We start from the raw sequence: 15,451 nt of genomic DNA on the forward strand, positions 1-15,451 counted from the left end.
GTGTCCTGTCCTGCTTTTCCAGCCACTAAAGGTCATAGCGAGGAATGTGCGTGTCTGCTTCTCATCTATGCCTCCTTATCCCACCGTCTGAGATCTCCACCTTCCAGTGGCTGAGTGTGGTGGGAGGGCAGGGGAAGAGACCTCAAATTCGACCCTCATTGGCAGTGCCAACCAGAGGGCTGAGCTGTCGGCTCTTAGCCTTAGTGGACAAGGGGAGCTGTCCAAATTAACCTCACTCTGCTTGGACCTAGCAAACCTCCCGCTGGGAGGCGGCCAGCCGCCCTGCTTGTCCCTTCCAAAAGGTGCTGGGGGTAATGGGTGAGGGGGAGCTTGTCCAGGCTGTGCCTGTAAGGGTGGGAAGAGGTTGGCTTCAGACTAGGCCCCTCAAACTGCTGCCTACATGCGCACGAGTGCCTGTTTGCCCCTTCCGCTCTGCTCTCGTCCTGGGCCAGCTCCCCACTTCCGGGCGGAGCTGTAACCCTGCAGCCCAGGGAGGCAGGAACACAGGGAGTTGTGGACACAGCAGCGCCAGAGGGCTGTTCGTGGGGCTGAGTAAAGTGATGCCTGGTTGGCAAGACCTTGGACCACGGCATGACGTGGCACGTGGCTGCTGTCTGACGTGGTAGCCTAGGGGGAGCCCTCACGGAGGGGGGGGGGCACCTGTGGCTGACTCCAGCTGGTGGGGGGGGGCATGATCCAGGGCCCTCAGGGGAGGGGCTGAATTCCCCCAGCTTAGCTCCTGTCTTCAGCCCCCCCACCCTCGGAGGACTCCCCCCTCCCCCAGCCCATGAGCCCACCGCTCTACCCATGCACGTCTCTATGGTCTAGCCTCACCCCCCCCCCGCCCCATAACTCCCTTCAGCTCAGATCTCGCGAGACATCAACTTCAGCTGGGCGAGTGCGCCCCGCCTCCCCCGCGCCTGATAGGGCAACACGGGCGATGACAGGCGGCGGCTTTGGACAGCGCCGACCAATCCGTCCCCGCAGCTCCGGCTGTCGCCCGGGCCCCGCCTCCCTTGCTCCCGATTGGCTCTCTCTCCGCCGACTCCGCCTCCAGCTGGAGGAAGGTGGCCAATCAGCGCCCTTGGTGTTTTACAAACCGGCGGCGACCCGCAGAGCGGCTTTACCCGGCCCCGAGCGGAGCGGATGCGACTGAGCCCAGGTGGGGGCGGGCGAGCTTATGAATGGGGGAGCGCGAGGGTATCCGAGGGGTCCCTGGCTGGGGGGGCCCGGGGGGGGCAGAGGGGGTGCTCCTATGGGTGATGGGCTAGGATTTTGGGGGGGCTTGATGGGGTGCGCACCCCGGGGAGGGTGTGTGGGTGTAGGGGGGGCTCCGGGGGGGTGCTCCTATGGGTGATGGGCTAGGATTTGGGGGGGCTTGATGGGGTGCGCACCCCGGGGAGGGTGTGTGGGTGTAGGGGGGGCCCCGGGGGGGTGCTCCTATGGGTGATGGGCTAGGATTTTGGGGGGATGGTGGGGCACGCACCCCGGGGAGGATGTGTGGGTGTTGGGGGGTCTGTAGGGGTTGGGGGGCCCCTGTGGGGCGGGGTGCTGCTGAGCTCCCTGACAGCCCTGGGGTTGGGTGTGTCTCCAGGCTGTGGCTCATCAGGTGGGTCCCTGGGGCCCAGTGGAGGGGGGGGGGTGCTGAAAAGGCTGTGGGCAGTCATGGGCAGTACAGAGCGGGCTGGGGGGCGGCGGAGATCGCGAGGGGGTGCAGACTCCAGGACCTTGTTGGCCTTGCTCCTTGGGGAGTGGGGGAGTCTCCCCTAGGGGCTGTGGCGTTAAATGCCAGGGAGAGAGCCAGGGACTGATGCCGAACCTTCACTACTGTCGCTCCCTGGCTGGCCCAGCGATCCGGGCTCTGTGCTGCAGTGTTAAATGCAGGCTCCTTGCTTTGGGCTGTAGCCAGTCCCCCAGCCAGCTCCGGAGGGACTCCGCGCTGGTTATTGCTGCCAGCCTAGCTCTAGCCACGGGGCCTGACTTGAAGAACCTGCGAAGGGGTCTCCTCTGGCCTGGTGGGGAGGTGGTGACGCACTCTGGTTGCATTGCAAGGCCATTCATCTCCTGGGAGCATCTCTTTCTCCAGGTGCAAATGCCAGGAAAGGTGCTGCAGTGCTGAGTGGTGCAGCTGTCAGAAATGGCGCAGATTGGGAAGGGTCCAGAAGCGGTTTCCTTTGCCCGCCCACCACGGGGCAAGTGGACAGGCAGCTGTTCCCCCGCCAGGAGCGGACCACAGCCAGGGAAGGAGAATGAACCATCTGCCTGGGATGGGTCAGGTGCACAGAGCTGCAGCAAGATCCCTGTCCTAGCCAAAAGCCGCCTGCCCCCAGACTTCCAGCAACTGCACCAGACCTGGGAGAGCCAGAAGGTGAATGGCGGTGAGGGGGAAGGTTTGGAGCCCTACCGTAGACCAGCCGCAGAGCATAAGTTGTTGGCTCTCCCTATGCTTGGGGGATAGCATCAAGGGAAAACACCTAGGCTGTGTCTACACTGGGACACTTATTCCGGAAAAGCAGCCGCTTTTCCGGAATAAGCTGCGAGCTGTCTATACTGGCCCCTTGAATTTCCGGAAAAGCAGTGACGATTTACTGTAAGAAATCAGCTGCTTTTCCGGAAAAACTATGCTGCTCCCGCTCCGGCAAAAGTCCTTTTTCCGGTAGACAGCACAGTAGTCTTTTCCGCAAAAAAGCCCCAATCGCGAAAATGACGATCGGGGCTTTTTTCCAGAAAAGCGCGTCTACATTGGCCACGGATGCTTTTCCGGAAAAAGGGCTTTTCCGGAAAAGCATCCTGCCAATGTAGACGCTCTTTTTCCGGAAATACTTATAATGGAAAACTGTTCCGTTTTAAGCATTTCCGGAAAAAGGTGCCAGTGTAGACACAGACTTAGGGCGTGGTTGAGATACCGCAGGGGCCTCTCCGCCAGGCTGGCAAATGAGGATCTAGGCTTCAGGCACACTTATCCTGCTTGGGGGTGGGAGCTGGTACCCTCTTCTCTCTTGCAACATGCTGGCTTCCCAAACCGGGTTCTGGTGCCTCCTTACCACCACTGAGTCACAGCCCCCCTCTTAACTGGGGCAGACCAAACTCTGGTGCCAGGGAAGGGCAGAGTGAAGTGTTAACTGCCCAGCACATTAGCTGTTGATCAGAGCTTAAAATGCCCCTTGGGGCACTTGTTAGCAGAGAATCCAACTGGTGCACCTGAGTCTGGCTGGTCCTGTGTTCTTTGTGATGTCCCCTCTTTGGATCATTGTGTTTTGGCTGTGATCCTCTGGCAGAGATGAGACCAATCAGCTGTCAGGGTGTTCCAAGCCCCTCCTCTTCTCCCTCTTGCTGGGGTGCTGGGCTCCATGGCACAAAATAGCCCACATTTGTTGTGCTGCAGCTTTGAGTGACTTTTCCCTGTTGCCCTGACAGCCTCAGGGCTATGGATGGTCTGGTGGAGTGCTCCTAGTGTCAGAGAGATGGGACTACAATCTGTGTTGAAATGAACAGGGTGTTGTGTGGAGAGGAGGGGGGGAGGCAAACCCCTGGGGTCTGTACTTGGCTTTAGGACAGAGAGCGTGGTGTTCAGGGCAGGCACTGGGAATCCGGCCTCCTGGGTTCCATTCCCACCTCAGTGACTCTGTGATGTCAGGCAAGTTGCTTCCTTTCTAAGTGCCTCAGTTTCCCCCTTCCCCATAGGGATGTGCCTCTTCCTACTTATGCTTGTGGCAGCAGGTAAAGCCCAGGCCGGCTCGCCACACTGCCAAGAACGGGCCACCACATCCAAGCTGGTGGCTGCCGGGCAGTGAAAGGCTCCAGCAGCTCCTCTGCGCATGTGGGAGGCACCACTTGGGTGGGTAGAGCCATGTAGGGGACGTGCCTGGGGGGATGGGGTGTACATGGCTTGCTTCTTGCCATGGCTGCATCTCGTAGGCCTTGCTTGCTGGGTGGGCGGCATGTTTCCCACGCCACTGGAAGTGTCTGTACCTTGCTGCAGGGTGATTGTCTTTCTGTCCTGCCCAGGGGAAGGCTGCCGGCAAGAAGTCCTGTGCCCTTAGCCCGACCTGCAAAGGGGACAAGCACCCCGTTGGGCCCTGCGCGGATGTGGCTGCAGCCGCGGAGCTGCTGGTGGGATCCCCCAGTCTGCTGAGCAGAGTCCCCCTGGAGGAGATTCAGCAGTGGGCAGCAGCGCAGAAGAAAACACCAGGGAGCAGCAGCCGCTCCAGTGGCAAAGGTACTGCGGCAGGGATGGCGCTTGCTGGTGCAGCCCCAGCCTCTACCCACAGGCCCAGGGAGACAGCTCATTTATTGACACAGGGTCTTCTGCTGGGAGGCTCTCCTCTCCCAAGCTAAGCAGGATTAAGTCTGGATGGGGTGTGGATGGGAGACCTGGAGGGACAACCTCATGGAACTCTTGGTACCCTGCCCAGTCCTGGCCCTGGTCTCCCATGAGGGGCTAGGACATGAGCGCAGTAGCTGGGGGGTTCTGTGCGGCTGGAGTATCGTCTTTCTGAGGAATGGTAAAGCCCAGGGACTGGCTGCCTCTGCCATCTGACAATGCCACGGCACGTTTCCCAAATGCCTGGGCCCGGAGCCCTGGCACTTCACTGAGCACTGGGCCACGTGTCCTGTAACTGCATTCGTTGCCTTGCAGTGTCAGCTGCCTTTGGCGTCTAGTCCTGCCGTGTTGCTGTGCGCTGTGAACGGATGGCTGCACTCTGCCCCAGAGGTAGCCGCATTTCAGTGTGGGCTGATCTTGTTAAGCATTGGGCTCCTCCAGGATGAAAGAGACCCTACATCACAGGGTGGAGGGCAAAGCTACGTAGGGCTTACTGGTCCGGTTCAGCCTCGTGACCCCCATGGTCTCTTTGCAGAAGCTGGCCTCGTGGGCTTTGTGGCGGACTCGGTGGCTGTGGCCAGCAACCTCTCCAGGATGGCAAACAGCATGCTGGGCGTGGCCAGGAAACCCAACCTGGCTTGCTCAGCCCCTCCGAGGGGGGGCAAGGGAAATGTGGTCCATGCCAGTGGAAACACACGGGTAAGTCTGTAAAATGGCTTTGCTGGCCCAGGGAAGTTCTGACTCGCAGCCTCCTCCCAGCAGGGCTTGGCTAAGGGGCCGGTCTGGGGCTGGCTGATCGCGTCTCTCTTCCCCCAGACTGTGCACGGCAGCGTCTCCCTGTACGTGGCCTCGAGAACCCCAGCCTTGGACCTGAATCCAGCCCGTGCCTCCTGCTACTCCCGAGTGGCAGCTAAAGGTACAGACCCAGCTGGGGGCTCTGGTTGCGACGGACGGCGCAATGGGGGAGCAGCCTTCCCAGGACAGTGACCCCGCAGTGCAGGCCCCAGCCGGGGAGGGGTTAGGGAAGCAGGAGCTGATCCTGACTCTTTGGTATCATGAATGTAGCATCAGTTCTGGCCTGCTCTCAGCTCTCTTCTCCCGCCCCCCCTTCTCCCCACTTCCTCCTGGCTGCCTGACTCCCACCCTCTGTGCTCTGGCTCCTAGATGCAGTTGGCCGAGCCCTGCAGGACCCTACCCAGCGCCGTGGCCTGCTCCTTAAACCTCAGCAGATCCAGACTCTGTCCGTGGCGCTGAGGGACCTGGCACCCCGTGCCCAGTCCGTGGTGAGTGCTGTCTGTGCGGGCTGGCTTCAGCCCCCCTCTCTGGCTGGGCTGCAGATGCTGTCTTAGAGCCCTGGGTTTGGAGGGGCTGCTCGCCTGGGTTGGCACTGGGGCCTGGTTCTGGCTAGCGGGGCTAGTGGCCTCCAGAGCTTCAGGAGCCAGCTTGGGACTGATGGCTGGGAAGGCTGCAGGGGACTCACTTTGGGACCCCAGCTCTTTGCACAGCACCAGGCTGGCTCCCTGCCGCGAGAACCTGCCCACGTCCCTGCCTCGCCTGGCTGCCTCCTTTGTACCCCGGCAGTTGGTTCACGCTGCTCCACGGCCCCCAAGGGTGGGTCACCGGGGCTGGGGGTGTCAGGTGATGCGGTGCCTGGCTCCGATGCCGCAGTCTCTACAGATTGGGGTGGGGGGAGGGCAGGGAGCTGTGGGAACCTTACGCCTGCCCTGCCCCCCTTGAACTAGCCTTCTCTTGGTGCTAGGGACATGAATGGTTAACCAGTAAGCTGCCCAGGAGGCTTACTAATTCCAGTTTAACCAGCGGCTCCAGCCCCGCTAAGCTATCACCACTGGAGCAACTCCCTTACCTCCCCCTCCCCCCGGCTGGGGTGCAGCTCAGGGGGTTGGAGGGTGGGGGACAGCTGGGGTTGGGCTGGAGGGTGAGGGGTTCTCTAGCCCAGCCGAAGCAGCTCCCATCCATGTTGGGGGGCAGCTTGGGGCGCGCTGGAGCAGCTCCCTGCCTGCCCCCCTTCAAGTGCTTAAATGGGATTTTCCATCCCCAAATGGCGCCCCGCGTGACAGAAGGTGGGCGCAGGGGCGAAGGAGGCATGTCGGGGGCGCCCGCATCCCAGTGCCACAGCAGCACAGAGTGACCCAGCCGGGAGCCGAACCGGAGCAGGGGACCAGCCCAGCGATGGCAGGCCGGGATCCCCAAGCCATGGCAAAGCCACGGGGCACCAGAGCGCAGCCCACAGGTGATGGGAATGCACCATTAATGGGTAGGGGGGAGGAACATACCATTCATCACCCATTGCAGTGGGGGTGTGGGTGCGCATGCCTGCCATTTCCAGGGCATGTCGCCGTTAGCGCTGCCCCTGGGTGCTTTGTGCCATAGTCCCATCTGCAGGCGGGTCACGGTTGGCTGTGTACGTACCAGGCCCTGTGTGCTGAGACCTGGCCAACTCGCTACGCATCCACCTCTCTCCTTTCCCCCCCAAGTCTCCTGCTGGGGTCAGACCCAAAGGGAGTGGGAGGCCATAAGCAAAGCCCTGGGATTCGGGTGGCAAACAAGCAGCCCTTTCCCGTGCTGGCCAGCGAAGGGGGGAATGAGCAGCCCTTGTGGGTTTTCTCCCTTCAGCGGCGGCTCACCCCCGAGGACGGACCCCATGGGAGCGTCACAGACCGGTAAGTGGCCGTGTCCCGTTTGCCTGGACTAGAACCCTGGCTCCAGAGCTGGGGGAGACCACCCCCCGCACAGTTCCCTCTTGCCTTATGAGCAAAGCCGTGCCGGGCATTTCCACAGGCTCCGCAATTCCCTGGCGGTGCCCCTCCCCCTAGACTCGACCCATCACCCCCCTGCCCCCCATGGCTGGTGACCGGGGTTGGATTTGTCGGTCCGTGTCCGTGCAGCCCGGCTGAGCGAGAGCCGCTGTCGGGACCTTCCTTCGTACGGGGGCGCGAGAGCTCGGACTTGTCAGTCTCGCCGGCCGCGGTCGCGCGTCTTCGCTGCTCCGCTGTTGGGTGCCCTCCCCCTCCCCCGCAGCGCCGAACGGCTCCGTCGCGGGAAACGTTGAAACCACTTCACGGAGTCAGGACAATGGGCTCCTGCCGAGCCAGCTGCTGACTGTCGTCTCCTCTCCCCACCCCCGCAGAGCAGTTTGTGCCGGACCCAGCTGCCCTGGCCAGCATCCTCTCCAACGTGGGGCTGAGCCACGCCGCCCTGGAGCCCACGGGGAGCTTCGGCCTGGCTCGCAGGGTGCCGGTGAAGGGGCTGCGGAACGTGCAGCCCTCGGTCGGGGGGCGCCCCACGGTGAGCTGCGCAGGGGTCTCAAAGCCGGGGCTTGGTCCTTGCTAGGCTCCTGTCTCCCCTCGGGAGCCTTGGGGGCAGCTGATCCTGCCCAGCGCTTTGTGTGATCCCAAGCTGGGGGGCTGGGCAGCGGGGCAGGCCCCACCGGCGGTACTGTGGCCCAGTCAGCCCTGCAGTGACGGGGGCTGGGTGCAGCTCTGGCTGCTGCCCCTGGGGCCTTGGGCTGCCTGGCACTGACCCCCAGGGGCTGGGCTCAGTGTGCCCCTGCCCTTGCCATCTGCAGAGCGGCGGAGGCTGAGGCTGCCTTCTCTCCCCTCCCCCTCAGGACAGCAGGACCTCGCTGCTGGGGAACCGGGTCAGCGTCCCCCCGAAGGGAAACTTCGGCCGCGTGTCCTGCCGCTCGGTGCCGGGCCTTAAAGGTACCGGGGAGAGTCTGGGCTTGGGCTCTGGAGGTTGCTGCTTATGCCTGGCCAGGTGGGGCCTCGCCTGCAGGGCTGGGCAGGGCTCACTGCCCTCCTCTTCTCTGCAGGTATCGAAGCCCCGGATGGTCCCCGGGTTGGCAGGCTCAGGACCCCGGAGAGCAGACGCGATTCGCCCTTTGGCTCCGCCAGGAGGGTGCCCGTCACGCAGCCCCAGTCCCTGGTTCGTACACTCGGGTGGGGCGGGGCTGGGACCCTTGTCAGGGAGGGGTCAGTCTGCAGCCCCCGGTGCCCTGACCCGTCAGAGCATCACCCTCCGCTCCGCTGGCCCTCGCCCCCCCCCCCCCCCCCCCAATGTCTGGGGTTGGAGATGAGGGAGGGGGGCTGGGAGCCAGGACAGTGCCTTGCTCAGTGTCACCCCCTGTCTGCAAGGCAGGGGGCTGCCAGGCCAGGCCCTGTTCAGGCACCATTGTCCGGGGGCCATGGCCACATGCTAGGGTGGACTCTGGAGCATCTGCACTGCAGCCAGTCCAGGCAGGGTCTGTTCCCTGGGGGCTGGCAGCCCCGGTCAGGCCCATCTGGGTGCCATCCCTGTGAAACCCTCTCTCCTTGCAGCGCAGCGCTTGCTTCTCCTCCCGCCGCCTGCCCGTCTTCCCTCGCTCCAGAGAGGCCCTGGAGAAGCGCTCGGCCCGGGGAGCTCTGCAGGTGGGTGGGGTGGGGGCGGGAACAGAGGCAGCTCAAGGGCCCCAGGTGCTGGGGACCTGCCACCTTGAGGGGTGTGCTGCTGACGGGCTCTGCCAGCCCTTCCCACCCCGGAGCCGAGCCCCGGAAGAAGCTGGTTCCCAGCCGCAGGTGTGCGGGGGTGGCTACGTCCCGCGGCAAGTCTGTGCTGACACCACGTTCCCATCTCTAGACCCCAGCCAGGTGGGCCGGCGGCCTCTCCCCGCAGCCTGGAAGCTCTGACCCCGACGAGTCGGCCCTGCCCTGGGTGAGTGCCGTGGGGGTGAGGAGGGTGGGAGGAGACTCTATTGAGCTGGGGCCGTTCCCAGAGGGGGGAGTCCCTTCCTTTGCTGCTCCCCGGGAGGGCAGGCAGCTGCAATGGGGCCTGACCGGTGTCATGGGTGGTGGAGCCCCAAGGCGGGTGAGGCCCGATGTAGCATCAGCCCCTGCAGGGGTCCCCACCCCAGCTGAGCTCCAGACCTCCCCCCTGTGCAGCAGAGCAGGAAAGGGGCTTGAATCGAACCTCCTGTAACGTCTGTGGGGAAGATCAGTGGGGGGCCCCTGCCTGGGTTCCCTGCTGGCTCCGGTCCCATGCCCCTAACGGTGCCTCCCCCAGGAGAAGATCGTGGTGCGTCTCTTTGGGCACGGGGAGAGCCAGGCGGCCGCGGAGGCATCGGTGAGGAAAGCTCTCACCCAGCCTGCTGAGGGAACCACCAAGGCGCAGGTAAGGAGGGGGGGCTCCTGGCTGCAGGCAGGGGAGGGGAGGGAGCCCCCTGTCTCCAAAGGGGCAGCCTGGCCCGAGAGGCCTGTGATATTCGGGGGGCTGGGCTGAGGGGTCGGCTGCTGACTCTCCTCTCCTCTCCTCTCCTGGCAGCGCATCCAGTTTCTGGCCCAGCTCCTGCAGAAGGAGGTGGAGGGGGCGGCCGGCGACTCCAGCCTGGCTGAGCTGCACAGCCTGCTGGCTGCCTGCGCCCCGTCGCCCAGCCCCCTGCCCCACGGGCCCCCCCGGCCGCTGCCAGCAGCTGGGGCCGGGCAGCAGCAACCCCCCTCCCCCTCTTCGTGCCAAGACCCTGCCAGCAGAGCAGTGCCCCCGGCCAGCTCCGCCAGCTTCCCTGCTGCCGGCACCACACTGACCTTCTCCTCCCAGCGCCCCGTCTGCTCCAGCCCCCTCATCCACTCCCTGAAGTCCCCCGCCGCCGGCAGGGGCACGGCAGGTAGGATGTTGCCCTGGGTGCCCTGTGGGGGCCCTCAGTGATGGGGGACTGGGATGGGGGCCTTTCCCCTCTAGGGGGCGCCAGCTCCTGTCCGCACTGGTTAGGGAGGGCTGGGTGGCTCAAGAGGGTGGGGGAGGGACCTGGGCCTTCCCCCCCGCCCCTTTCGAGGGTGCTGACTACGATCTTGTCCCAGAGCCGGGTCTCCGTGCTGCAACCCCTGTGGCTGGCCAGACCATGGGTGGGGGCGGGGGGCACAGTAGGCCCCAGGCAGGTCGCTCTGGTTACGTCTACACTGCACAGTTACTTTGGAATCGGCTCTTCTGGAATAGTGATTCCGAAATCGCAGGCTACATGGCAGGGAAGCCTCCCAGTGAGCCTGAGGAGGAATAGCAGGGAGACCGTGGGGAGGGGCTACTTGAAATAGCAGCAGTGGGGGGTCTCCCCGCACCTTATTCCCAATAGCGACTTGGGAAGAGGCGTTATTCCTCGTCCAACGGGGCTTGCCGAAGTCGGAATACGCCGTCCGTTAGCTCGAGATTCTCTTGAAATAACGGCCTGGCTGGGTGGACGCTGGCCTAGTTATTCCGGAATAACTGGGTGTAGACCCACCCTTACGCTCCCACCTGCAGGGGCCGGGGCTCCCCCAGCTGCAGCCCCCTCCAGCGTGGCCCTGGTGAAGCAGCGGCTGGAGGAACTGCTCAGCGCCCCCCAGCGCTTCCAGGAGGCCTGCCTGGACGACGAGTGCGCCTTCTACACGAGCCGGGCCCCCAGCAGCCAGCCCTGCGCCCCCCACCGCTGCACGGACCCCATGGCCAGGCTGCTGAAGGCCCAGGAATCGATGGTGAGTCTGGGGACTGGGGGGGCCCTCCCCCCAGCCTTGGTTCCCTGTGGCCTCCTGCGTTGGGGAGGGAGGGGCCAAGCTTGCCGGATGTGGGGGAGGGACGCTGAATCCGGACTCCTGGGGTCTCCCAGACTCTGGGAGAGGAGGAGGGTCTAGGGAGCCTTTTTTGGGGGGGAGAGGGGCTGCAGATCAGGGCTCCGGGATTCTGCCCCCGACCGTGGGAGGAGGAGCTAGTGGTTAGGGAGGTGGATGCTGCGAGCCCGGCTCTATTCCCAGCATTAGCCGGGACTGTGGAGCAATGATCCCTCTCACCTTCCAGCCATGTGTGGAATACATTTTGTGCACTGAGCCATGTGAGGAAGTGCACCACCCCAGTAGGCAAACCTGGCTGGGGCTACTCTGCTGGGCAGCGCTGGACTCTCCAGAGCAGCCGCGCTGCTTCCAGGCCACCCTGGCGTGGGTTCTAGTGGCAGGGCAGAGCCCGGGACAGCAGAACTCCTGGCTTCCCGGCTGTGCGCTTGGGAAGGCAGCGTGTCACAAGGGGAGCCCCCAGCCCTGTCTCCCTCCCTCTCCCCTGCAGTACTTTATCCCCATCCCGGAGCCGGGGGGCAGCCTGCAGGAAGCCGGGAGCTCGCTACAGGCAGCCCTGCCTCAGCAGCCCTTGAGATGACGGCGTGGGACTAGACCTACTCAGAACGGACACCCACCCGTGGCCAGGCTCGCCGTGGCCTGGCCTGCCTCCTGCCCGGGTCAGCTGCCGAGGGCTGGGTCAGGCAGGCCCCTCCTGTTCTGTTGCGGGGCCGTGCTGGTACAGGAGGAAGCTTACACAGCCCCTTGGCGCTGCTCTCAAGTCAGCCTGGGCCTGGAGCCACCAGCCTCTAACTAACCTGGAGCCTGCCCTGTCGCCCGTCCTCACCCGGTGCCTGGATCTCTGGGACTCTCCACCATCCTGTGCGATTGGAGTGGGCATTTCACTGTCATCTGCAGCACCTTCCTCTGCCCAGCCCTCCTTGGTCCCTCTCTCTATTTATTAACCGCCTCGTGGGCTGGGAAGCAGCAAAGTGTTTTTAATGACGAGCTGTCTCTGTTACTTAGGGACCATAATAAAGTCTTGTTTACATAAGGCAGTTATTGTAGGGTCTCCTGGTGCACAGCCATGCACTGGATACGGCGGTAGGTTTGGTATGGCCCAAGCTCTACATTCTTGGTCTGTTGCAGTCCTACCCCCTTGCAGAAGCACTAACCTGTGGAACAGCCTGCAGCAGGACCCTGAGCAATCTCTGGCATTCCCCTGGGAGCAGCAGGGGCAGGATTCACCCATTCCCTGCTCCCTTTTGCTGCAGGCTGGGGTCTGCCTGGGCCATGCTAGGTGAGACCCCCGGGGTGTCTGTCCCCTCTACCTAAATCCCTTATGTTTCCAGTGCCTTTGTAGCCAGAGCCCAGACTGGCCCTTGGGCCAAAGGGGCTGCAGCATCTGCTTCTGGGGTGGAGTATTCTGCTGCTGAAAGCAGGGGCTGAGGCAGAAGGAAGTGAGATGACAGCTGGTCCCTCTGCTGCGTTCTGGGTGCAGCCCCTCGCTGTGGCCCTATTCCCTGTAGAAGGGGGCTGCTGTAGCAGTCCCTGGCCACAGGGTGGCAGCACAGGCCAGCCAGCCAGGCCTCTAGCTGGCATAGTTACTGCCAGGATGGCAGGGCAGCCACCCCGTGGCTGGCAGTGGCTTCAGCTCACCATGCTGAGCCCAGGCTGCGTGTGGCGCCCTGCCTCTGTGCTGCAGAGGAGGGGGTAGGAGAGTGACCTAGGCCCTGGGACTCCTGTGTTCAATTCCTGTCCCCTCCCCGCCTCTCTCTGCCTTTACTTTTCCTAGCTCTAAAATGGGGAGGATCCTGCCCCTGCCCCCAGGGTGCAAAATGAGCCGGGGTTCTCCCACGCAGCGCCAGGAGCTGGGTGCACGTCGTCCCTCTGCCCAGAGGGGAAACTGAGGCAGGGAAGTGCAGTGGTTTGTCTGAGACCAGAATGAGATGATAGCTGAGCTGTGATACATCTGTGTGGGCCAGAGGGCCCGGCTGGGCTGGGCTCCGGCTGCATCTTTTACCTGAGGCCCTGAATTCCTTGAAGAGGGCATGCAGGCTCAGGGGCCCTAGGCGCTGCTGGTGCCTGCTTGCTGCGGGGTTGGGCCTATCGGAGCTTTGCCACCCTGTGTCCTGTCCCCACAGGAGGGGCGCAAGAGCCCAGATTCACGGGGGGGGGGGGGGGGCTGGGTGCAGCTTCCCCAGAGCTGAGGTGAAACAGGCCCCTGGGGGCCACGTGGTCCCTGGTGGGGTGGGGGGAAGGATGTTGCAGAGAGTCTCTGAAGCAGCCTGGGGTGACCCCGGAGTGCATGGGGGGGAGGGGCTGGGCGACTGCAGGTGCCCCTGACCTGTGTGCACTGCAGCTGTATGGATGCAGCACAGAGAGCAGCCCTACCCCAGTATCAGCCGCGCTGGGCGAGCACCCCTGCACCCCCTCCCCCCGATCTATTCTGCCTCCTCTCCCCCAGGTGCCAGCAGTCCCAGGGGAGGGGGACCAGCCATGACAAGACAAGCTGACAGCAGAGGGGGAATCTCTCAGCCCCCCCCTCCGCCCCCCAATGCTGCAGCGGATGAGTGAACTCCTGGCGGGCGGCTGGCCCGGCGGGGGCAGTGGGGCCTTACAGGGCCCTGGGCCACGCTGCGTTCCCAGCCCCATCTGCCAATTACCAGCCTCCCAGTGCTCATTATAGGCCGGCTCTGCTCGGCAGCCATCAGCGCTGTGACAGGGCCAGCCAGCAAGGCTGCGGTGCAGGCACACGGGAGGGGGCTGGCACGGGGCTTGTGTGTGCACAAGGCCTCCCTGCGGCACACGTGTGTGCACCCACCAGAGCATCACCACACAGAGGCCCCTGGAGGGCTGCAGGCAGGGCAGAGCTAGCGGGGCCTTCCTGGCATGGGCTGTGCTGCAGCCATGGGAGGGGCAGGCACGTCCCTCTGGGGCACAGACCCACAGAAATGCCTGCAGGGGGCTGTTGTGGCTTCTGGGGCCGGCTTGGAGGCTGCTGGGGCCGGCTTGGAGGCTGCTTGGGGCGCATTGTATGTGTGCAAAGGCAGGGCTGGGAGCGGTACAGAATTCCAGGTCATGCTATGTACATGCAAACAAGCGTGTGCATGCAGGGTGCAGTGCAGGCTGGGACATGGCCACGCAGTCCCCCCCCCCCCCCCCCCCGCACAGGGTAGGCACGCCCAAGGGCCAGCTACTAGTGCAGGACCTGAAATCTCCTAGCAGGAGTGGGAGGGGGAGAGGGGCTGCACCACTGGGCTGGGTGGCGGGGGGGGGAGGTTGCTTTGTCTCTCTTTGGGCAGCTGGCAGCGGGGGGGTAGGAGGAGGATGGGGCTCAGAGCTCGGGGGCGCTGGGAGTGCAAAATGGGGGGGGTCTGTGTGTGTGGTGGGGGGGCTGGGGAGAGTCATGCACCCCCTGAATCTGCGCCTCTCCTCTCTCTGTTATCAAAGCCCCTCCCCATGGCTTTCCCTTAATCTAGCGGAGGGGTGGGGCTCAAGAGAGGTATGGAGGGGATTTTGTGTAGAACATCCTGGTGAAACACACGCCCATCCCCGTGCAAGGCAGCTGCCACTCCCCAACCTGGGCGAGCGAGCCCTGCACGGGGATGCACCACCACCAGCCCACGTGCAGAGCCACGCTCGCACCGTTGCACGGACCGGTGTGGTTAACGAGCACTAACTGGCCAAGCCAAGAAGCTGGAGTGAGAGGGGGATGGGAACAGATTTCCTACAGCTGTGATTGCCCTGAGCACGGTGCCCTGGTGAGAACCCAGCACTGGGAGCTTCCCCGCAGCAGTGCCCTTCCCAGCGCATGTGTTGCTCCTTGGTGAGGATACCTCAGCAGCCAGGGAGGTGCAGGTAGGGCACCCTGGTTCCCTGGGGATCCCCACCCTGCACACAGAGAAGCCAGGAGAGCCCCTGGCTGGAGCTGGCAGGGGAGGCATTAAAGTAGCTGCCTCTCGGGGTGGGCGGTATTGAGGGGCCATGAGCATTTGCAGGGGGAAGGAGCCAGGATCCTGGAGCAGAGGTTTGGTCACATGCCACTGGGCGAGGGGAGAACAGGCCTGCAGCAAGGAAGGGGTTAATGGTGCCCTGGTCTGGGACTCTCTTAGCGCCGTCCTGGGTCCTGTGCTCCAGCTGGTTCCAAGGGGCGGGGCTGGGACCCGGCGCCCCCGCCAGATCCCAGCTCTGGAAATTCTCCTCTGCTTCCAGGCCGGAACTCCTGGGCAGCACTGCGAGGCGGCTGTTAGCCCGCGGCCGGGCCCCACCCCAGAGGTGGCTGCAGATCAGGCATGGGGAGGGGGAGCCCTGTGCACTCTCTATGCACTAGAGAAAACTCCTCCAAGGGCGGGCCCGGAACCAGAGTACTTTAATGGCAGACCAAACACAGAGCCTGACGATCGGAGACACGGGTGTGCGGGGCCCCTGGGGCCCGGAGCCGGGCAGGGTGATCGCGGTGAAGTCCCCGGCACCCGCTACAGCGTTTGTTCATCTGGACAGAACACTCAGGCCACTGTACAATTCCTCCTGGGACCTGTGAGCAATGGGGGCAGGGCGA

The 15,451-nt window shown here is 63.9% G+C and overlaps 1 protein-coding gene across 2 annotated transcripts; it reads left to right on the plus strand.

Annotated features, from left to right (window-relative positions):
* The first annotated feature begins 1,040 nt into the window (after positions 1–1,040).
* Positions 1,041–12,356, plus strand: TROAP (trophinin associated protein). Of its 2 annotated transcripts, XM_075901969.2 has the most exons (17): positions 1,041–1,162; positions 2,087–2,368; positions 4,009–4,219; positions 4,860–5,023; positions 5,141–5,240; positions 5,489–5,607; positions 6,403–6,575; positions 6,959–7,005; positions 7,473–7,630; positions 7,953–8,046; positions 8,157–8,269; positions 8,662–8,751; positions 8,960–9,034; positions 9,383–9,490; positions 9,641–9,980; positions 10,610–10,821; positions 11,402–12,356. In XM_075901969.2, the coding sequence occupies exons 2-17, from the start codon at positions 2,138–2,140 to the stop codon at positions 11,489–11,491; spliced, it is 2,325 nt and encodes a 774-aa protein (XP_075758084.2). In that variant the 5' UTR covers positions 1,041–1,162; positions 2,087–2,137; the 3' UTR covers positions 11,492–12,356. The 2 variants fall into 2 exon arrangements, with proteins under 2 accessions (XP_075758084.2, XP_075758085.2); XM_075901970.2 differs by lacking the exon at positions 11,402–12,356 and having other exon boundaries at positions 10,584–10,794.
* The last annotated feature ends 3,095 nt before the right edge of the window (positions 12,357–15,451 follow it).

This window comes from Pelodiscus sinensis, chromosome 31 (genome assembly GCF_052426305.1).
Source record: "Pelodiscus sinensis isolate ZL-2025 chromosome 31, ASM5242630v1, whole genome shotgun sequence".
Classification (NCBI taxonomy): domain Eukaryota; kingdom Metazoa; phylum Chordata; order Testudines; family Trionychidae; genus Pelodiscus; species Pelodiscus sinensis.

Coding starts and splice junctions, on each gene's coding strand:
- TROAP (XM_075901969.2), top strand. CDS start 2,138: ATGGCGCAGATTGGGAAGGGTCCAGAAGCGGTTTCCTTTGCCCGCCCA. Junction 4,220..4,859: donor CAGCCGCTCCAGTGGCAAAG/GTACTGCGGCAG, acceptor GTCTCTTTGCAG/AAGCTGGCCTCGTGGGCTTT. Junction 8,752..8,959: donor CGGCCCGGGGAGCTCTGCAG/GTGGGTGGGGTG, acceptor TCCCATCTCTAG/ACCCCAGCCAGGTGGGCCGG.